This window comes from Simochromis diagramma, unplaced genomic scaffold, assembly GCF_900408965.1.
Source record: "Simochromis diagramma unplaced genomic scaffold, fSimDia1.1 OVJJ01000293.1, whole genome shotgun sequence".
Classification (NCBI taxonomy): Eukaryota; Metazoa; Chordata; class Actinopteri; order Cichliformes; family Cichlidae; genus Simochromis; species Simochromis diagramma.
The window spans coordinates 8,233,395-8,257,660 of NW_024386801.1; the positions used below are offsets into that span (position 1 = coordinate 8,233,395).

General features: G+C 40.2%; 1 protein-coding gene across 1 annotated transcript in view; it reads right to left on the reverse strand.

The window, feature by feature from the left end:
* Nucleotides 1–24,266, reverse strand: part of pclob (piccolo presynaptic cytomatrix protein b) — a 61,528-nt gene that overhangs the window by 20,096 nt on the left and 17,166 nt on the right. Inside the window, 6 exon segments of the mRNA XM_040025552.1 lie at nt 88–1,643; nt 3,851–10,589; nt 11,058–11,915; nt 20,117–21,094; nt 21,915–23,192; nt 23,307–24,161. Coding sequence (XP_039881486.1) covers nt 88–1,643; nt 3,851–10,589; nt 11,058–11,915; nt 20,117–21,094; nt 21,915–23,192; nt 23,307–24,161 — 12,264 coding nt within the window.

Sequence of the window (24,266 nt, forward strand, 5' to 3'; positions counted from 1 at the left end):
TAAAAACAAACAAACAAACAAACAGTTGTCAATTCAGACTACTATATGACGGCTCATATTTTTCCATTCATATGTGATATGACTTACAGAATAGCTGTCTGCATAGTATCCACCCATCCTGTCTTCTGTGGAAGGACTAAGGGACTTAGGGTCAGATAGAGATTTTTGACCAGCCTTCAATATCCGAGGACCAGAAGAAAATCTGGTTGGGTCTGCAGTCAGCATTCTCTGTCCTCCAAGTGACTTTTCTGGGGACAGTGGGGAAACTGTAGTATAGAAGGTTTTGGACTTAGCGGGGATGTCTGCTGAGAGGTGTGTGCTGTAGCCCACCTCAGTGGGAGCATGTCTTCTGTCTGAGTCTGTCTGACAGCTCAGACTTCCACCTCTCTGAGAGTTCTCTGGAGCTGATATATGTTTAATGATTTCTACTTTTGTGTCCATCTGGACATTAGGTCGCTTGATAGTTCCAGAGTGATCAGTCTGGACAGATATCTCTGCCACTGTCTGGATAGCAATGCTAGAGACCTTGGAGCCATGTTTTCCATCACTGCTATGCTTTCGAGAGCGTCGCCGAGCTTTTGTTGGAGCATCCCATTCATCTTGGTCTTCATCGTCAGTCTGAGCTGAGCTATCAATGTTTCTTTTATTTTTCTTTCTCCTTCCAACGTGTTGTTTCTCTGCTGAGTCTTCATCATCTGTCTGCACCCCACTATCAATTATTTTTTTCCCTATGTCCTGATCAGCTTGAAGCTTTACTAAATCTTGACTTTCCTCTATGTGTGTCCCAGCAGATGGAGTCGTAGACTCATCTCTGACTGGCCAGTACTGGCCACTGTCTCCTACGCCTGCATATTTAGCATCTAGAAGATTTCCAGTGGGACCAGTACTACCATAGTGCTCGTCTAGCTGCCGCTGGAGTTGCAGTTGGAGCTGCTGAATTTGCTGCAACTGCTCTTTCTGCTGTGCATAGGTCTCCTGTTGAGCCACCATGTGGGCATGATGTTCCTCTTCTTGCTGAAGGAGAAGCTGCTGTTTCAGAGCCTGAAGTTCCTCAAGCTCCCTTTGGACCATAAGCTGTTCCTGTTCTCGATATCGCTGGATTTCTTGCCTTTCCCATTCCAGCTCTTCTGCAAGACATAGTTGCTTAAGCTTCTCTAGCTCTAGAAATTCCCTCTCCATCTGATACTGGGCCATTTTGGTGTTATCTAAGCCAGGGAATATTGGAGAAGAAGCTAGGGCATCCAGAGAAGCAGCAATAGCTTCCAGGGTGGCATCAGAGTACATCTCTGGATAGCCAGTTATGATGTCAGCCAAAGCTGTAGGTAGAAAATCTTTAGATAGCCCAGAGTCAAAAGGAATTATCTGTCCAGGGTCTGTAGTGGGAATAAAGCCATATGGGTGTGGTAATGGCTGGCTGTGGACTATTGATGTGGGTGTTAAGGTTGTGCTAAAGACAGAACCTGGCTGAGTCGTAATTGCATATGTGGATGGAACTGGGGCAGCAACAGAGGAGTAAACTATTCCATCTGATGTCCTTAGAGCACTATTTACACCAAACCCAGCTGCAGGGATCTGGGAATATTGAGCAGTAGTCATCAAAGGGTAGACTCCAGTCGTTTTGCTAGTGTAGTCTAGTGCTTTACCTGTTGTAATAAAATATATATTTTATTCTTCTAAAAAACTTTTATAAAAAAAAAAAACCAAATGAGTCATGCAATTTGGATTAAAAAAAACTGCACATGCATATCTGAAGTCATTTTGGCTAGCAAGATGCAAAACCAAAATACTGAGGGAGCACACGTAGACAAACACATGCATCTGTATGAAAAAAAGGAAAAGAAAAGAAAAACAGGTTAATATTTAAGGAAATCATGCATATTAAACAGCAAAGCAAATTAAATAGTTTCCAAAAAAGTTAAGGAGATCATGCAACCTATAAATAAAAAACAGAAGATATACAAATCATATAAAATATTTTATTAGAGAAGTGTAGAAAATGTATAAAATACTGGTGATTTTTTTTTCAAACAAAATGTTTCCAAAATGCTTCTTTGCTTGAAATCGAATTTTAGTTGGTAATCACTTCAGGGAATTTTATGTTAATTTTATTATGTGCTAAAGGGTGACGGGTCTTGCCTTCAGGCAGCAGGCTTGGACTCTTTGTAATACGCACAGAATTTTCCATTATCTTGCTGATATAACCAAGCTTCTCACTGACAGAATCATTGTTCAGCATTAATGGTGCCTCGAAAAAATTAAGTTTTCCATGCTATGTGCATCAGTGGAACCTATAACTATTCAGATTGTCATGTGTCTGCTGAAAACAAGCCAGGTGGTCAATGGCTGCTTTAGCCTAGAGTACACAACATCTTCAGGAGACAGAAACGCTCTCTACTTTTAAGATTAGGCTTACTTTTCTTTTTGATAAAGCATATAGTTAGGGCTGGACGCTGAATCTTCCCTTAGTTACGGTGCAATGTCTAGGCTGCTAGGGGCTTCCCATGATGCATTGAGTGTCTTTCTTTACTCATCTTTTTACTCACCATGTGTCTATACACATTAGTTATTATTAATCTCTTTCTCGCTTGACCCCCCAGTGATCGGGACAGATGGCTGCCTCTCCCTCAACCTGGTTCTGCTGCAGATTTCTTCCTGTTAAAAGACAGTTTTTCCTTCCCACTGACGCACTTGCTTATAGATATTCATATAATTGTTTGGGTTTTCTCTGTTTTCTCTGTATTATTGTCTTTACCTTACAATATAAAGCACTTGGAGGTAACTATTGTGATTTGGCGCTATATAAGTATAATAAAATGGAACTGAATCTATGAATCAAAATATTTTTTTAATTTGTGAAATTACAGAACACATCTTTGTATGTTCTTTGTCTATTTCTGTCTTAAAGATAAAGGGCATTTATTGTCAATTTTTCTCAAATTATCAGAATCTTCTAATGATATTATATACCACAGTTGGTAGTTATCTTTTTTACCCTGATCGAATAATAATTTTCCTAATTTGTTATGAGATATTCCTCAAACTATGTCCTTCCAGCTTTTATAAAGCATGTTGCTGGCATTAAATTTAAAATTGGCATATATGCAGTGCTGGTGAGTAACGGAATACATGTACCGGCGTTACGTATTTAAAATACAAAATATGAGTAACTGTATTCCGTTACAGTTACCGTTTAAAAAGGTGGTATTCAGAATACAGTTACTTTGTTGAATTAAAGGGATTACACGGCGATCTTTTCCTGTTTCATACGTTATGTTGTCCCCTCTCTATTTGTGGTAATTCCACCCTGGTGGAAACCCAAACGAAACACGTATTAAGAGGCTCTAATTCCTCTGTCTCAATCTCGCAGCCCATGTCACCCCTACTTGCAGCTCGTATAATGATGCGGCGAAATATTTTAAAAAGTTATATAATGTGAAGGCAATAGGCAGAGTGTTACAGGCATAGCCCTAAAGAATGTAGCCTCATGGGCAGTGTAGCCCAGTTGTAAGTAAGCTATTAACTGTAAACTGTGTTTGTGTTTTTCTCCATTGGAGCAACCTTTTAGCGCCTCCCTCTGTCTCTCACTAACAAAGTTGACCCAGACAACAAAGTAAAGCTAGTGTCCTAACTTTTTTGGAAACAGTATGCAAGCAAACATGAAATAATAAACTTCCAGGAAAAATAAGTATGTTTATCTTCAGAAAGAACTGAACTGTAAAAACATACTATATGTCATGCAGAGACATTTTAAAAGCTTGATTCAAGCCAATGGAAGCCCACTCCCCCCTCTCAAAAAAAGAAAACACGGAAGTAAAAAAGACAAACCATGCAGAAGTACTCTCATACTCACCAGCAGAAAGTTTAGCTGCAGTGAGGTCTATAGCGCCATCTGAAGAGCCACTGAGGTAGTCATAGTCACTTTTAGGAACCATGGAAAACAGTCCTGCCTCTGTCAAGTTGGTTTCAGACACTGATGCTTTTATGCCATTAGTTCCTTTGATACTATACAGTCCAGCATTATCATATTGATAGTGGTCATCTCTGTAGCCAAAACGGTTATCAGGCTGGCTTGTAACTGGAGGCTGTGTTCTGCATGATCCCGTGAATGGTAGCTTGTAAATTACATCACAGCAAACACTATGCCTTCCTGCTGTAAGGTCCATTGGGGTCCCATCATCCTCTACAACAGTGGTCACCACTCCTGGACTTGTACCAGACAATGCTACCACAGCTCTCATTGGTTTGTAGTTTGTCAGATCCATGGCCTCTGTGGCCTCTAGAGAAAGGACAGGCCCTCCATTGCTGAGAAGTGTGGGGACTGACGTCAATGGCTGTTTTGCTCCAGAGGACACAAGAGCTTCAAAGGAAAGATTAATTGGTATATCTTGAGCTGTGGATGCTACAGCACTCAGCATGGGTTGGGTGCTAACAGGTCTGTATACGATCTGTGCTAAGGGCTCAAATGGTTTGTATGTTGTGAGGGATAGTGGCAATGATGTAACGGGACCTTGCAAATCAAGCGGTTTCTCTGCTGGAGTGTTGCTATATGAAGCAATAGTAGCTGTGCATGTGACAATTGTGATGCTGTCAGTGACAACAGACAGTGTGGTTGCTGGGGTAATTGCTGGACTAAGATTTACTATCTCCGGCTGTACTGCTGTAATTTGACGGCCACTAGAGTCACTTGAAAAAGACTGTCGACTTGATTCAGGCGGAGTCAGGTCCATGCCTTGCTCAGTCATCTTTATACCAACCTTCATTGTACGTAAATCAATAACATCACCAGGATATATTTTACCATTCTGTTTGGGTACAGGTTGGACTTTAGCAATGTCTGGTTGTATAGTTATTGCTACACTAGGTGGAGGGACCTGTGGAAGTCTTTCATGGACAACAGAAACAGTGGTCCTCTGGACCTCAGTGGTAACTACTTGAGTAACTAGGCTAGGAAGGCTTTCAGGTGGCTGGCCTGAGGTGGAAATTGAAGATGAATACATATGGCTCATACTAGAGACCACCTTTTCTGCTCCTCTTATCTCCTGGCTTTCAATAGACTCTTGCTGAATTTTAGTGATGGTGACTGGAGAAACATTCTGTGGAATGTCTTGCACTGTGGGCCGTGAGGTCCTTGCGGTGTATTCCTCAGTGGTTATTAGCTCCACAGGGTGATCATATTCTGATGAATAAGTCAATACATGTGGTTGGCGTTCTGGAATAGATTCTCTTCTGTAGGGGAGCTGAACAGCATAACCATCATTAGAAACATCTTTTTCAGCTGGCAGGTTTACTACCTGTGCTAATTGGTATGGTTGCTGCATGGTTATGGATTCTCTTCTGGTGGCAGCAAAGGCTTCAGCTGTAACCACTTGTCTGGGCATTTCATACTCTGTAGGACAAGTAAACCTTTCAGTTGTGGCATATGTTGGCTGTACTATGGAAGATATGGATGTCCTCCTCTTATGGGTGGTTTCCTCAGTTGTCATAACTGGCATTCCAGGCCCAGCCTGAGGTTGTATCATGGATGATGATATTGAAGAAGCTATGAGATCAGCATCCTTAGTTATAATTTGTGTAGGAGGCTCAAATTGAGGTTGCAATGCCAGTGGTGGCACTGAATGTGTCATAACTGAGGATGTTATTCCTTCACAGACCTTTGGAATATATATATGAGGAGGTATATTTGGATGTGTAACTATGTGTTCAACTTCCATGATAAGAGGTGATGGTGTTTCCTCAGCAGCTGTAGGAGATATCTTCTTATCGTCTATAGTTAATGGCATTAACTCAACAGGGGTAATTTCACTTACCACAGGTTGATGATGCGGTAATGGATGTACCATTGCTATCTCTGGTATTCTAACAGCTGCATCAGTTGTAATAACTTCTGTGAGTACATCAGACTTGGTAGGGAGGGAAACCCCTTCAGCTACAAGAAGTGGTTGCTGAGTAGGCAGATGTTCTGTCACTGCAGGCAGAACTTCTGAAGGTTGAATAGTTTGTAGAACAGGTGAGGGTTCAGAAATGGTCCAGCTATAGTTAAAACCTGTGGCCAATTCTTGATCTTTCGAATGAGTCATTGCTTCAGATACTGTAAGTGGATGCTCAACAGGGATTTGCTGAACACCTGGTATCAGTGATCTTAATGAAATTGCTTCTGCAACAACGACATCAGTAGGTACATCCTCGTCTGTATGTGGCATTTCAATTTGGGCTGCAGCTTGTGCATCAAAAACAGTTGCAGATGGTCTATCTTGGGCTACAGGTTTGTCAAAAGATACTCCAGGCTGCAATGAAGTAGAAACAACTTCAATCAGAGGCTCTGGCTGGACAGGTATGGTTGGTTTGGGAGCCTGAGGAACCAGTGCTTCACTTAAACTTTCTGATGGAACTGTTATGATCTCTGTAATTGTGGCTTGGACTGGATGAATGAGAATTTTTGGCTCTGGGGACACTGTGATGACCTCAGACAGTGTTTTAGGTTGTGACAGTGGTGGAGTCATTGATTGCTCCTGGTGCACAAATGGTTTCTTAATTGGAAAAGGCACAGTATGTGCTTGGACAGAAGTTTCCTGGGCTGATGGCAATGTTACGATATCAACTACAGGAAGCGATGACAGCATTACAGATGGCATAGTGTCTGTTTTAGCTTGGACTTCAGAAACTACTACCTCAGAAGTTGTCATTTGTTCAGGGACAGCTGAAGCTACAGATATTGGAGGTGGAAGCCTTACAGTAGGGACCGAGGCTCTCCTTACTGTAGCCTGTGCTGAGAATACTTCAATGGGTGCTTTCTGCTCTGATGGTGTTGTCCGTATTCCTGACACTTTTGTGGAAGGGATGGACCCTCTTCTTACAGGTGCTTGGACAGTTATGGACTCTGTTGGTGAACCAGGTTCTGATGGAAGCGTTATCACTACATAGGTTTGTAAACATTTCGCATGTCTAGGAGATACAGGTGATTTAGGAGATGTTGTACCCAACTTAGACTCCACAGGTCTTGTCAGACTAAGTGATAGAGCCTTTGGAGGTTCTTTTGTCCTGGGGAGGGTTGCCGCTTTGGGAGCTACAGGAGGTGGCTTGACACTCTCTCCTGGTTTATGACTGAAAACCAGTCCAGCTGGAATTGATACAGGTTTAGGTGGTATGGGTGGAGGAGGCTTGGTAGTCTGACTAGGAATAGAAGCTGCAGAAAAAACTGGTGTGAAATTTGCTTTAGCAGTTGTCACTGGAGTGGGAACTGATTGCTTTGGAACAGTTGGTTTGGGTAAAGTGGATGGAGGTGTTGGACTAGAAACTGTAATGGGTACTTCTACTGTGTCTATAACTTTAGGTGAAATGGGTGGAGCTACAACTTCCTGCACTGTTGCCACCTTAGTAGGAAGTGAAGATATATCTGTACTGCACACATCTGAAGCAGAATGTGGGGCTACTTGGCTACCATATGGAGCAGAAGCAATGAAAGATATTGGCCCTGTGCTAGGTATACCTTGGTTTCTGGCTTGTTCAATCAAAGCTTTGTTCTCTACACTGGGGACAATGATAACTACATGCCCCTGTCTATTTGGTGTTACTAACTGAGGTACAACTCCACCATCTGATTTCATGGCTTCCATTCTTGGTTGGATATCCACAACAACAGATTGCATTGGCTGTCCAACAGCTGTGGTTCCCATAGGTGATGTAGTCCGAGTGGCATGCTCAACAGGTTTTACAAAAGGAACATCTTTATTAGTTTCAGGTAATGATACCGAAGTAGATCGAGGGGGGGGAGGAGGCGGGACCTTCTTTTTGACTATAGTAGTTGAAGCTGTTGCTGCTGAAGGCATCTGGGCGGTTTGAGCCAGAGGTGGGACTACCACTGGACTGACTGATGGGATGGCTGATTGTACAGGGACTGAGTGTACCACTTTAGTTTCAGCTTGAGTTGGGGTAGTAACAAGTGCTGAGACTGGTAATGGGGGATGTGTTGGTATGGGAGCTGTGGTTGAAACAAGGTCAGGCATCTGCACTATGACTGGTTCAGGACATGAAACTAGAGTGACAGAAGTGGAAAGAATGGCAGGTGTTGGAGCCGAGACTGCAACAGGTCGGGCTGCTACTAGGGTTGTAGAATGAATGGAGACAACAGAAGGTGCTGGACTTGGTGCTGAGACCTGTGAAATAGCTGGAATGTTGTCAGGAACCTGAGATGGAGATGAAACCAAGTCTGGCATTTGTACCACAACAGGTGATGCAGTTATGGCTTCTACTGTAGAAGTCTGAACTTGAATGGCTGTAGCTGTTTGCACTTTGGATGGATCAGACACAACATCTGGTATTGTAACTATAACTGTAACTGGAGAAGAAGAGACTGAGTTTTCATTAGATTGTACTCCTGCATCTGTGGCAGGCAGTGGTGAGGAGATCTCTGGAGGTGATTGTGTTTTAAATGAAGCAGAAGGTGTTGGTGTAGACAGTGGAGTTGAATCTGATGAAAGAGGTGTTTGAGCCTGGAATGGAGATGAAGATGTAGCATTAGAGGCCAAACTGGAATCTGCACTAGCTGGTGAGGTTGGAGGTGACACTGGTGATACAGGAGAAGGTGTTGTAGTTAGTTCTGGAGCTGATATTGGAGTTGGAATAGGTTTTGGCTCTGGAATTTCACAGACTACACATATAGGATCCATCTCAACAGTTTCAGACAAAGATGGGCTTATGCATGGTTCTTCTTTGGTCTCAGAGTCATCACTGGGGGTAATGTCAGAGGAAATACCAATGCCATAGTCATCTGCAAGACTGTCATCCTCTTCTTCCCCAGATGAACACTGAGTAATCTTGAGGTCTGGTATAGGGAACAATGCTTTCCTTAATGCAGGATCTTGTTGAATCATAGGCCTAACAAAACTTATAGCCCCACTAGGAGTACTAGGGACAACAGTTATGTCAGGACGCTTTGGGGGCTCAGAAGGGCGTGGAGGGGCTGGTCGCTTCTTTTTCTTTACTGACATGTCACTTAAAGTTTCAGTTTCTGTAAGAGGCATTTCAAGTTTTTCAGTTGGGTATGTCTCTTCTATAGTCACTACACAAGTTTCAGCAAATGAGGGAGGGCAAGTGACCTGTGAAGCGCTTGAGGCAGAAGATTCCATGGCATTTTGTGCCTGCTGAAATTCATGCTCTATCATCATCAACTCTCTCTTCTTTTGCATCATCTCCTCATAAACCTCCTCAGGAGACCTGAGTTTTTTGAGAGAATCTGAGCCAGTATCATTTTTGGGTTCTTCCCGAGATTCACTCATTTTAATTTCAGGTTCCTCAACTAAGGATTCATAAAGATAGTCCTCTATTGCCATCCCGCCATAGAGTGGCTCAATATCAGGTGGACTGTCTCCTGGAATAGCTTTAGTCTTCTGAATAATTTCCTCGTATGCTTCTTCTGCACTCTTTAATGATTTTGTCACACTGTCCTTTTCTATAAATGGATCAGAAAGGGTGTATGGTATGACTGTTGGTGAAGGTTTACGTCCTCTCTGTACAGCTTGAGTGGCTTCTGATTCTGATTCTATACTGGCAGAATACTCAGAGCCAGATGTTCTATGAGTTTCCTTTATAACTGTGACTTCTTTCAGATCCTCTGTGGAGGAAGAATCTTTGTGTGGGGACAGTAGTTGTCCATGGGGTCCCATCTTCTCTTCCTCAGAGGAGTCTTCGATGGTAGGAAGAGGCTGAGTTGGTTGCCTGTGCTTACCTTTGCGATACTGTTTGTCCCCACTGGGTTTCCTGCGACTAGGGCTGCTATCACTATCCTCTTCCAGGGAGGAGGCTGATGTAGGTGAAGATTCTGGAGTAAAACTGGATGCTTGAACACTAGATGAACCCTTTGACACAGATTCTGTGATGCTTTCTATTTCTTCATCTGTGCTTTGTCTTTGTCTCATGACTGGAATTGCTTTCTTGAAAGTAGTTCTGGGTAATGTTTCAGGCACGCTTTGAGCAGTCATGCTGTCAGTTTTTGGGACTGCTTTGTTCCTGGCTGGGCTGTCTTCATTATCTGTGCTACCTTTTCTAGAAAGTGGTTTGACTGTCACCAATGTATTATCAACGTCAGTATCCTTTATAGCTTGTACATTCTCCAAATTCTTTTCTTTCTCATCTTCTGATACAGACATTTCTTCTTCATCACCCATACCCATTATCTGCTTGCGGATGAACTCTTCGTCTTCCACAGAGGAGTCAGCACTCTCAGTTTTGATGTCCTCACTGCTGGATGAAATATTGCTCACCTTTAGTCTCCTTCTCTGGACTTTAGGTGATGGTGAGGGTGTGAGTTCACTTTCACTGCTTTCATCCATTGCTTGGAAACTCAGACGCCTTCTTTTAGCATTTATCTCCTCCTTTGCTGGTATAGAAGAATCTGTACCATCTTTGCTTGCACCACTCACTATTTCATCATTCAATTCATGTAATATGGGTAAAATCTGAGGTTGCTCTTCATCATGACCCTCTGGTTTGGATTTGGGCTTAGTAGCTGTTACAGGGACATCTTTAGGCACCTCCGCAGTGGAAAGAGAGTCTTTTCGTTTCTTACTGAACTCTTTGTCTTCATCTTCATCCTAAAATTGTGAAAAGGAAGACATATCAGTGTGCCTGTGATTACATTTCTTTAATAAATGAAGTTGACTCTTAATGCTGTGGAACCCAAGATCTGTCATGAGCTAACTTACTGCAGAAGACACACCAACAAGCTTAACAAGATTCTGTCCCCTTTTGAGTTAATCAGTGTAACCAAATGGAGCTGTAATGTACAAATTTCCATATTACTCCATATACTCATAAAAATGCCATCACTGATGTGAACAACTTTAACGTTCTTATAATTTGAAAGATAAAAGTCAAAGTTTTCAAGATTAGCAAAACAAGAGTTTGGAATCTGATGTGCTTTGAATATAAAAATACATCTAATCTTATATAGGTAAAGTATAGCCAAGACTAAAGAACAGAGAGAAAAGCTCTTGTTGTTTAATTTTTTATCTCTTTTAGATAATCTAGATTTTTTTTCAACAAACAGGATAAACTCTTACTTTTCTTTTTGGAGAGACTGGTTGCGACTCAATGGTTGAGAGGATGTTGGTAATTTTGTCAGCAGAGTCATCAGCAAATTCTTTGCTGTCAGTTACTGTGACTGCATCTCCTTCCATAACCACCTGCTGCTGTTCTTTTGACTCTGGTTGCACCATAATTTGCTGCAAAGATTTTGATGAGTCTGTCAGGATGGTGCGATCATCAGTGTCTACCACCTTAATAATCCTCTCTGCAACTGACAGCTCTTGTTTTGTCTGAGCCTCTGGAATAACTTGAGCTACTGCAACCTCTGGAGTGACAGGGGACGCAGAGACAACTGAAGCGTCAGGAACTGGAACTGAAGAAGGTTCAGCTACTCCTGCTTCAAATTCAACTTTATGAAGATCCGTTTTAGACTCTTCCGTTTTGCGTAATTTTGTCGTGCTGAAATCTGTTTTTCGTACCTCTTCTTTCTTGGTAACATCTGTATCTAGAACGTCAATCGTTGGTGTTACCTCTGTCAAAGGTTGCTTTAAAACCTCTTCTTTGGTGGGTAAAGGTGTCGTCTCAAGCTCAATATGTGTAGACGCTGCTGTAAGCGTTGTTTCCATTTTGAGAGATGTTGATTCTACATTTGCTTTTATGGTTGAAACTGTTGGTGCTGTCTCAACAGGCACGGGGGTGGGTTGTGATTTTGTGGGTCCAGGCCTGGTCTCTGACTTCGTTGAGGTGGTTTTGGGCTCTGCCTTTGTGGTTACTGGTGTGGCCTGGGTTTCTGACTTGGCAGGTGGAGGTGAAGGTTGAGGCATTTTTCCTGAGTCTCCCAGCTGTCCTGACAAAGCCCTCTGAGTTTGGCAGTTTAAACACAGCCATTCCTTCTGTAATCAAACAAAAACAACATAATTAGGAAACACATTAAGATAAAAAGTCACAATACCAAATGAGAGCTATTGTAATCAGGCTAATTATGGTCCTTATCCAAAGAATTTATTTGTTCAAAAAGATAACTGAAGCATTATGCCAGAGTTGTAAAGTCATGAATGAATTAGCTTCTTTGTCATGCTTCACACCACTGCTTTTTCATTAGCTTCTGGACTAGTACCTGATGATATGTATATGGATGGCCCTGCATAATGATTTAAAATCTTGACTTAGAGCCTACTTAAATAAAGTATTATACCTTAAATTATTAGTAATAATTAAAATGAAACTGTCTGGAATTTATGACTAAATTAGTACTTGGTATTTAGGTGGGATGTCTCCATGTGTGTACCAATGCCACAGAAAAACAGCGCTCTAAAACCAAACTAGCAGAACAAAGAAATTGTTGAGTAATTGTTTGGCTAGCCCATTGAGACATTACACAAAAAAAGGATATCTATTCTGTAATATATATAACTGTGCCTAAGTAATTATTAGCCCATTACCTTCACTGTTTAAGAAAGGGAATTATATCGGCTCAAATAACAACAGACTAAATCTGAGCACTGACAACACTAAACTTTGTTACATGTCAGGTGCTCATTAAAATCCTGCATTAAGATCACAGTAAATTACCCCACTGTGTGCAGAACTCAGTTTTTTTGTGCATGCATTTTTTCTGTTTTCTGTTATGATGATACAGAATCTTGTGTTTTATATGTCATTTCATCCATACACATTCAAAAAAAAGAGTCCACGGTCAAAAGTAACCTGGCCAGGCTGAATTAGACAGAAAGGTTATTTTTCATACAAAGTGGAGCTGTTAAAGAAAAAGAAGGGCTTATGTAAGTTGAATCAGTATCAATCTCATTTTACAAAAGCCTCGCCTCAGACTTTATTTCTTTTTAAACTGCTTTCAGAAAGACAATTTGCTGAAAATAGTGCCAAATTACTTGAATGAGGCTGCTTTATGTCTTTACTGAAAGGAAAAGCAAAAACAAAGAAAAACACTGAAGAAAAACAACAAGCACAAAACAACAAAAAGCAAAAATACTTGAAGAACTCAGTCGTGTGATGTCTAGACTTTTTCCTGTTAAGTACGTTTGCAAGTAATAAAAGTTCCAAATTATGTGTTTTAGACTAAGACATGATAATTCCTGATGGTTTTCACATAGACAAATATTATAGTCAATACAATACAGTTTTGGATGCTGAGTAATACCATAGCACTCTAAGTGATCTAAATTCAGTAATCAGCTATCAATGCTGAAAAACAGACTTAGATTTTTAAACTTCTTAATAAAATAATATAAACATGCTCAGTACTGTTACAGTAGACCATACATTACACATGAAACAGCAATAGAATGCTTACCTTGCAAAAAAGCTAATCTCATTTTATAAGGAATGCTATTACTTCAAAATGTACTCCTCTGAAGACATTTCCTATCACATCTAAGCTCCATTAATGGACAGCTAAAGAGGACAAAAGCCATAAGCTGCCAATACATTAAGCACTGTGTCTGTACTAGCAACCTAGCAGACCAAATCACAGCAATGCGCCTGCCTCTGCAGAGTCAGGGAGAGCTGGTCTCATATAGGACAGAGGGGGAGTTTATAACACACACATATCCTGTGAAACACCACAAAGTTTTAATTACTTCATCCATGGTTTAATGTATTAGACCCATACTACATATACTGTTTAGTGTATATACATTTAGAATATCATAATTATGCTAATACAGTGGTCATATATGCATAACAATGCCCATGCAATTCATAAACTAGTAACACAGTTACTTTGTTTTTTTCTCTTTCATTTTACTTGTGAAACTGAGCTTTTAAAATACCCCTCTTGTTTGTATATTTTGTCCCACTAAATTGTATAATTATTGCTTGTAAATTTCCAAAACTACCACTGAAGACTGATAGCGTACATCTACTGCAAATAGAGCATGCAAGGAAGTGTTTATATTCAGAAAGTGTAGGCAGCAGTAACACTGCAAGATGAATATGATAAACTGCATGAGCGTGTTTTGTTTCTAACTGAGAAATATTAATTGAAAACAAAATTACAGCCAGTGAGAACACATTAACATAATCTTTGATAAATAACGCCATAAAAATGGGGGAAAAAAAATGCTAGACTTAGAGGAAAATCTGATACTGATGCATTCAGTTTGCCTGACAGTGAGATGTTTTTGTTCAGTGAGTCGTGATTCAGTCAGGAGGATGATAATCCTATTTGTTACCAACAGTAACAAATAATACCTCATCAGCAGAGTGTATGATGCTGATAATTGTGTTAAACACAAAATGATTTGAGTCTCAGTTTCGTGTGATCTGATGCGAGTTCAGCATCAGTGATGTTTACCTTTGAAGTTGATCAAACACTAACTACCAGGAGGTTCATCTAAAACCCATATTTGCTGAGAACAATTCATCAAGAATATAGAATATCTGCTGAAAAACCTTTTAAATCTAAAGGTTAGGGTTAGTTCAAGTATTCTAATATAATCCCAACATGTCCTTCCATGCTCCATATTCTTCTCTGTCTTGCTTACAAGATGTAATCACAGGTAAGGTGTAAGATGCTCTTCTTGCCTGTGCATGCTAATCAGCAATTTCATGTCACTACCAAGGCCATTCAGAGGATAAATTAATAATCATAAACTTCTGCTCTTCCTGTTTGTTTGATCATCTTGTAGACCCATTACAATATGGTCTGATGGGAGGCAGCTGATTATCTTTATAACTAATGTATACTAAAATGAATACAATTTTTCCTGTGTATAAACACCTGTGCCATTTGTCATTTTCAAGGAGATGAAATCGCAAGTAGTCATAAGCAATCTTAACTTTAGTTCGAAGATGGATATAAAATCAGATACATTTTACAATCATTGATTACAGGAGATGTTTACAGTTGTAATATTTCTGATATTCTATTAGTCAGCATCAATTTATTAGTTACCCTCTGTGGATTGTCTTTAGTAAAGATAACTGCAAACTGAAATTAAAACATTTTCACAACACAGAGGTTGTGACAAAGCTACTTGCCGACAATCTAATATGGTTCACGCCATCTTCAGGTAATAGTATTACACTGGTCTGAATCGTATTAATTGATCTTTTTCAACCGAAGTGATGAATGCATGTACTGACAAATTGCAGGAAGAATGTAAACAAAGCAACTCACTTTTGCATTGCGTATTAAATGGTGGACAAGGCAGCTGTGATAAACAAATACACCCCTCACTGCACCAGTCTAGAACCTGATAAGTCATTTAACCTCCTAATGCAAAATCTGACAGCAAGGCAGAAAAAAAAAAACACTTCCGTCAACAAAAAAGACCCTTCACATCCCCCACTAGCGCCAGTCACTGCTTCAGAGTCATGCATCAGAGCCACAGGGCTTGGAAAGTTGCCATCGTTCTTTTGTTTAATTAAATCTACTTTATGAGCAAAGAGCAGGAGCTTATAGCAGAGAGCTGTGGGAGAGACTGCTCCACACGATTAGCCTCTGAGCTGGATTATCAGACCTTGACAATGACAGCAGTAAGGAAAATAGGCTCTTGACACACAGGTATGCTGCATTAAGCTAGATCTGCTGAGCTTATGAAATCATTTCCCCTGTTCAAATCATTTAAACAAAAAGACAAATAAATTATATATGTCATTCAAAATGTGAGATGTTAAAATACTTTTACTGTTATTTATGTATGTTAAATAAAAACATTTGCCAGATCTCTTCTGATAACTCTCAATGGATCCTCAGTACTCTTAGGTCGTGGCAGTGTTTGGGATGAAAGGTGACTGGTTCAGCAAAGACACATTAATCAAAGTGCTCCAAAGACCAAAAATGTTTTAGTCTTGCATTTTTAGACGAATGAAACAATTTTTTTATATTGTTTTAATAATGAATATTATTCGTCACTTCTTAGACACCTATCATAACTTATCGTGGTGCTGAAATTTATCTTAACATAGCTAGATTCAAGGACTCACTATTTCTCAGCCTTTCTTCTGTGCTTTCCTGCTGATGTGTCGGATCTAGTAAGGCTCTTATTGATTTTCTGGCAAGCACCTTTAGCAAAGGCTGTAGCTTGCTAATATACTTGGCTTCCAGCAGCCCCCACAGAGCAGGGTTTCTCATAAATCACGCACTCTGATAATACAGAATGTTGACCTACTAATCTGTAATAACCACAGTGACTCACTCTAAAGACAATGAAATATGCCCATGCTTTTTCCATTGTGACAACTGGTGCATCAGCAAAGTTTCATTTGATGGCAGAGTGCAGTGGGGATAAAGACTGTTGTGGGACCAGTGGTAAGAGGGTGTTCCAGCATTAGAAGGAAATGTTACAAACTAAAGCTATAAGCTACAAACACAAATAGATGAATAGAATAATATTTTTTAAAGCAATGAATAAATGCAGGCACAGAATTACTGATACAGAAAAATCAGTGTTTCCAAATTCCAAATATATTTTCTACGATTCTTGTTTATAGAAAAGAATTAAAGCATCTGAACTAAAGAAGCTCTTAGAAATGATCATATATTAACATATAACCCCTAATCACTGTCAGTACAGGAGAGAGAACGCATCTTGAGATGATGTGGAATTTACAACCATTTCATTCATGTTACTTATTATTCATTTCTATATTTATATTTAGATACTTTAAGCATTAATACAATTTTTAATTATTAACTAACTCTGTAAAATGAAGTAATAACAGGTTATGTAAGTACAATTTTGAGTATTTGCTTTGTAACATAGCACCAAGGAGTTAAACTCCCTCTGTGTTTTGCAAACCAAGCCTTTCCTGTTCGGTGTTTTCATAGCTACTTTTACAAATTTAGTGCAAGTCCTTCCCTATAATTTGCAAGTCAGAGCAAAAAAAAAAAATGCTTACATCTGCTCTCTGTTTCACTGTGTGTTAGTGAATAACATACCAGCTAACACAATAGTAAACAACATCATCAGTTTACCTGCTCTAACATATCATGGCTGCTCACTGAGAGTTGGTGGATGTTTTTTTTCTAATAGTTGGTCTTCTGATTGTCAATGAAATGCAAAAGAAATGTGAAGGTGCAACTGAGATGCATTTACTTTGCAATGTGACATTCAGTGACTAATTCAATACGCCCACCAGCGATTACTCTCGACACCTGACATAAACCAGAAACAGCCATCACGCCTCCAGAAGTTTAAATTTCCATTTAAGTTCAAATTTAAGTGAAGACCATTTTTTGATGGTTGCCAAGGGTGGCACATGCGCTCCAAAGGTGGCCTTCTTTGATAAATGTTGGATCTTGTGACTAATTTCCATTGCTTCAACTTTCATGAATTTAAACTGGGAAATTCTTAAAGAACATTCAACAGCTTCAGCGTTTACAGACTTGTTGTTGTCACCTCTTTAATGCTGGACCACATCATTAAGCTTATGCATGTGAGATTTTCATACATGAAGTTATGCTCACATAGCGGTGACTGTAGCTCAGGTAGAGCAGATTAGCTACTGATTGGAAGGCTGGTGGTTTGATCCTTGGCTTCCCCAGTCTGCATGTCAAATATTCTTGGGCAAGAACCAAGTTGCCCTCTGATGCGTTCATCGGAGTGTGAATGTAGTGTGTGTGTAGATTAGTTTGCACTTGAGTTTAGTTTAGAAGTGCTTGTGTGAATGGGTGAATGAGGCATGTTGTATATAGTGCGTTGAGTACTTCGGGAGAGTAGAAAAGCGCTATATGAGAATCAGACCATTTACCATAATATTGAACTACCCCGCAAAAAATAATAATTTAAAAAACATTAATTAGCCTGCTGACTGATTACTTTTTAACACCATAAAATTGTGAAATCATGCAAAAATAGCTATATATCACACAGCTCTTTCTAGAATGATTTTTTTTTTTCTTCCTATTAGCTGAAATGTAGCAACTTAACATAGCAATGTCAAGGTACTCCTCTGTACCTTGACAGTACTGTCTTACCTTGAGGCAACTACTGGATCTCATAGTAAACCAATTTAAATGGACAGTAATAATGTGGGGCTTTTGTACTGGTAAAGCTGAACAAATATTCTATTTTAAACCAGTGGTAACACAGAAAATAGAGGAATCATCATTCATACTGTCACAGCTGTCACACTCTAAGCTTTAGCTAGCAAAGCACAACACACGTGTGCCCTACTTGTCAGACAACAGTCACTCCCAGGCTTTTGATGGCATCAGCTGAAGCAGAACAGGCAAACGGAAAAAAATGAATAGACTTGCTGATGGCACTCACTTTGCCTCCTCTTCTTTCAAACATTACTTTTTGATATTTTAAAAGGGGGCTAAAAAAACCCAGATAGTAAACTGGTGAACACACCCATTTTGGACAAAGCAGGTCATAGGACAGCAGCAAATATGGCATCCTATCGTCCTATCCAGTCATACTGAAGCTTTTTCTGTTTTCATCACATATTTGGAAAAAAAAACATGTGCATTGTACACCCAAAGCAGCAAACTCTGACTCACATCCCCCCAGCCCCCAGAACACAATCCAAATTCAAGCTCCAGGTTATTACCATTTTGTTGTGTCAACGAAAAAAGTGACAAGTGTCAATTGCATAAATGGCACATGTCATTCTAGGTTATCTGTCACTGGGAAAATGAAAGAAAAAAAGATTCAGGTCTGAGTGTGCCAGAACAAATTACAGCATCAACTCTTAAATCCACATCTCAGGAGATTAAAAAAAGCGTTGTGGTATTTGTTCACTTAATTATAGTAAAGTCTAGGATTTCACTAAGAAAGAGTAGACAGCACTGCACATTTCATTCAGCTACACGTTGTATGTGCGTGGGTAAGTCACAAAGCAGGTACACGTGTATATTCATGTCACCAAAACGAAGAGGAAATTGTTGAATTACATGGAGCCACTGCTGCGTGTGAGAGCAGATGGCCTGATAAGAAATGTCTGCTCTTCTAATGTACTGCACTGTTTTGCTGGACTTAATCTGTTTCAACTCTACTTATTGGCATATCACAGGGCTTTGCCATCTCAAATCTCTTATGGGGGATGGAGATTCCCTGGACCCGGGTCTCCTATGGCAGTAGATCCCATCTCGCTAATGCGGTTGCACAACCGTCAATCACTTTAATACATTTTCAGTGCTCCTGGCCAGCTGAAGCACTCTCCTCATGAGCAGTTATGTAATAACCCTGGCATCTTCCGTGGAGAGAGAACCACAGCAGTTAGAGAGAGTGTAGTTTTGGTATGCTTTGTTTTACATGGTAATTATTCCAAACACTAAGACATAATAAACTGAATGGACACAGACAGCTCTTCAAAATCAAAGTCTGAAAATACATATAAATTGAAGTTCTCATCAGATTCTAGCTGCTGTGGCACCTTCATCTAATATTCTACTCCACTTGTATTTTATTTTCTTTGTCAAGAAACTCAAACAACAGAGCAAAATGCTGCCTCGGGTGTGCTCTATTTTCAGAAGGAATATAAAGCTTTATGACAGTCAGTCTATGTTTTTCCACCCTTTGCAACAGAAAGGAATATTCCTCAGAGTAAAAATGTGCTAAAATATGTTGGTGCAGCCTGAACACCCCAAACCAATATTTAATAGCACAAGAAACACCACATAAACAGAAAGTGTAGTAAGGATACAAACTTACTGTACTGATAAATCGCAGCATTAGGACTACCAAACACTTGTAAAGTCATTAACATGCTCATTAACATGTCTCAGATGCATTGCCAAAACATGAGTGTTCTTATATTAGATTTTATGCAACTTTTACATGAAAGCCAACAATGTGCCTGACCAAAACTTTTGTACTGGAACAATTTGTTTTATATAAAATAAGAAGCCACTGAAATAAATTCTGTTGAAAAGTGTGCAAATGGAGCAACATGGCCACTTCACTATCACTCTGTGGTGCTCTTACTCATGTTTGGCTCCCCAATGGAAACACTGAATATTAAAATAAGGTGCTTTTGTCACATTAATGCAAAAAGACATGATCATGATAAGGATCACTCCTGCCAGTTGAACACAAGGCATATCAGCTGATGAAAAAACTCCCTTTTTTCTGTAAATTGTAACTGAAACATTAATATGTGTATTCAAGAGTATTTTTGTACTTACCACTGCTGTATGAGGCATGGGGTTAAATCCACAAAGATTGCAGACAATGTTCTTGCATTCAGTACAGGTGTTGTAATTGGGTGGCTCCTTCGTTCCCACATTGAGTTTGACCTTACAGAGCAGACAGGTAGACAGACTTTCTTTAGGAGCAACCTGAAGCACTTTGTCCTGTGCTAATGGTGTAGCCTTAGCCTGTTGAAGTGGATCTGGTGTCTGTGTTGCCGGTGGTTTACTATCCTTTACTGGGGGCATCTTAGGAGAAACCGGAGGTGTAGGTTTAGGGCTGACACTTGTTGTAGTGGACATCTTCCGTGGAGTAGGTGGTGTAACTTTAGGTTCATCCTGAACTGCCGAGGTTATCAATGTAGATGCAGAACTTAAAATTGATGAACCAAAACCAAACATCTTCCCAGTCACTGACTCAGCAGGCTTTGGAACAGTAGGTTTAGGGGCACCAAAGCCAAAGAAACCACCAGACTCCTTTTTCGCTGGTTGAGCTGGTGGTGGGGCAGGCTTGGGAGATTGGGTCAATGGCTTTGATGGCTGTTGTGGTAGTTTGCCAGCTTCTTGTTTTGCGAAACCTGACTTTACTTCTGGCTTTGTAGGTTGTGAAATCTGTCCTTGTGGGGGTTTTTCCACAAGCTTTGGCTGGCTGGCCACATCCTGAGCATGTCCTTGTGCCTTTTCCTTAGAATCTTGCTGTGCTTTGTCCATCCTTTGGACTGCAGTTGGCACTGGAGCCTCACCTTTGAGAATTTCTTTTTTGGGTTGAACTATTTGAGTAGCCTCTTTTTGGACATCTGCATACTCTGCAGCTTTCTCCTTCTGGACTAATGTCGGTGTGTCCTTCTGTTCAGAGCGAGGAGGTGTAGAAACCTTGCTTGGCATGGGCTGGGGTTTCACCACAGTAGGTTCAATGGCTTCAGATACTCCAAGGGCTCTCTGCATCTGGCAGTTTAAACAAAGCCATTCCTTTACCTGGAACAAGTGTAATGGAAAGCATAAATCACTGTCCAATAAATGAAAAAACAATAACAGTGTTCTGAAATCAGATGAAGGTGCAATGATTTTAAAGCACAAAGAATATCCAATGATATCAAGGTTACTAATGTAACGTGCATATATTCAAAGGGGATTCATTCATACAAACAAATCATGATCATTGAAAAATAAAATGTGTTTAATTTCTCAAACTGTTTTACCAGTGTAATGTAGTTTTTATTTTCTTTTAATGCAATTTTAATAAGGCATAATTATAAAAAAAAAATCAGAGGCGAACTTTTTTTTCAAACAATAGGAACTGTGAGAGCTCCTGTATTGTTTTAAAAGCTTTTCTATAATGCCCAGCTTTGTTACTTTTTTTTTATATTTTTGACTCAGAGTAGCGTAGCTTTTATCAACTCAATCTGATAATTCTTCTCCAAATGTAAGTTTCAAAAGTTACAGTCTCAAATTGGGGTATGCAACATGTTTTCGATGTCACTTGAAAAATAAAACATCTATATTTTAACAAATTATTTCTCAAATTTGGTGTTCAAATTCTTCCTATAATTTGTGCATTTTACTGGAGATAAATGGCAAAAATTAAGCCAATTCAGGCAATTTATTACCAATAATTTAGATTAAGTCTTTAGATTTAGATTAAATTCAGATTAACATCAGTTAAATATTCATAAAGCTGTTATGGCTGGATTGTTTTGTAAATCAAGTAATACTTGATTTAGTAGGACCCACAATAATTGAGTGACAAAAATATGAAAACTACAAAAAGGGCAACAATAAACAGAAAGTTGCATACCTTTAAATCATCTGGTACTGGATTAAAGCCACACTGATTGCAGACAGTTGTCTTGCATTCTGTGCAAGTGTTGTAGTTAGGAGGATCTGTGGGGCCCACTGTAAGTTTCACCTTACAGAGTGGGCAGACAGACTGATCTGCTTTTAAAGCACCTTGGGTGTCTACTGGCACCTTAGGGGGCTCTGATGGAACTTTGTCCACTTTGGCTTGAACTGTTGAAGGAGTCTTATCCTGCTGTGGTTTCTCTGGTTTCTTCTCCTCTGTTTTCTGGACAGGCGGTGGTTTGGTGTCCTTTGCAGGTAATGTTTTAGGAGAGGCTGGTGGTGTAGTTTTAGGAGTGACACTGGCTGTGGTGGACATTTTACGTGGCGTTGGTGGTGTAGTTTTAGGAGTGACACTGGCTGTGGTGGACATTTTACGTGGCGTTGGTGGTGTAGTTTTAGGAGTGACACTGGCTGTGGTGGACATTTTACGTGGCGTTGGTGGTGTAGTTTTAGGAGTGACACTGGCTGTGGTGGACATTTTACGTGGCGTTGGTGGTGTAGTTTTAGGCTCATCTTGAACAGCTGATGTTATTAAATTGGATGCAGAGCTTAAGAACGATGAGCCAAAGCCAAACATCTTTCCTGTCACTGACTCAGCAGATTTTGCAGCAGCAGGCTGTGTTTTAGGACTGCCAAAACCAAAAAAGCCTCCTGATTCCTGTTTTGCAGGCTGAACAGGTGATGGAGCAGATTTAGCTGGAGGGGTCGCGGCTTTTGGAGGCTGTTGAAGGGGTGCCTTTCTTGCTTCTTGGTCTGATGGAAGAGCAGACTTAGCTAAAGAAGATGCAGCTTTTGGAGCCTGTTGAGGGGGTGCCTTTTCTGTCTTTGAATCAGGGGGAGTGGCAGGCTGAATTTTTGGAGTTTGTTGCTGGGGTGTGTCTGGCTGTCCCTTGGGAGTCTCTGCAGAAGGCTTTTGCGAAACATCCGTCTTTATGATAGTGGATGAAATCATTTTGTCAGGCAATGAAGCAGCTTTTGGAGCAACCTCCTTAGTTAGGTCAATATTGACAGGGGAGACAGTTTCTTTGGCTGCAGGAATGCTAACAAGGTCACCTTTGGGTACATCTGGCTTAGAAACCTCTTTCTTAGAAGCTGTCAAGATGTCTGTCTTCTGTGTGCTGGCAGGGACCTCTTTGCTTGGTGAAGGTTGTGGTTTTATCATTGGTAGGCCTGGAGGTTCAGAGGCTCCAAGTGCTCTCTGCATCTGGCAGTTGAGACATAGCCATTCCTTTACCTGTATGAAAAACACACATGAGCTCTGTCAATCTCTCTCTCACACAAGCAAATTCAAACCAATACTAGAACTATGTCTAAATAGGCATTCTACACTGATAAAACATTTAATTACCTCTGTTACATTTGGCATAGGACTAAATCCACACTTGTTGCACACAGTGGTCTTGCAGTCAGTGCAGGTGTTGTAGTTTGGAACATTTTTGGAGTCCATGTTGAGTTCTGCTTTACAGAGTGGACAAGTAGAGTCAGCCCCTTTGGGAGCAGCTTCTGGTTTTTCAGACTCTATTGGTGTTTTATCCACTGTTGTCTGCTCTGATAGAGGAGCCTTGACTGGCTGAGGTTGCTTCTTTTCCAGTTGTGGTTTCTGAGCAACAACTTGGTGTGATTCTTTGCTTAATGGTTGTTTTTCCTGTATTTGATCAGAGGATATAATCAGTTGTTCAGCTGTTTTCTGAAGTGTTTCAACTTTATCCTTTTCCTTTTCTGAATCTTCTTTAGGTAGAGGAAAACTTGGTGTGAGATCACTTTTCTTCATAGCTGAAGTTTCAGCATTAGTGGTAACAGGTGCACCTTGGGAAGGCAGTTGTCTTTCTTCACTTGGAGGTGCAGTGATGGCTTGAACATCCTTGGCAGGCAGTGAACTAACTTTCTCCTCTTTTGCTTCAGCTGAAACAGTAGCTGTGGTGTCTTTTGCAGGCAGAACGATATCTGGAGTTCGATGTACGATATCCATTTTCTCTGCTGGTGCCTCTGGTTTTGGACTTTCTTTCTGCTTTTTCTCTAATACGTCTGTTTTCTGTGTGGGAATAATATCTTTCGTTTTAGTCTCAGAGACATCTTTTTGCTCAGCGGCAGGTGCGGATGCTTTGCTGGGTGATGCCTGAGGTTTCATCAGTGGAGGCTGTACTGATTCAGCTGCTGTGAGGGCTCGTTGCATCTGGCAAGTCAGACACAACCACTCCTTCATCTACAAGGAAAAGCATATTATTTTGAGTAAGTGTGTCTTTAACAACTAAATTTTTAAAATAAAAGCATAAATCACCACAGTTAAGAAAACATAACGTATATATTA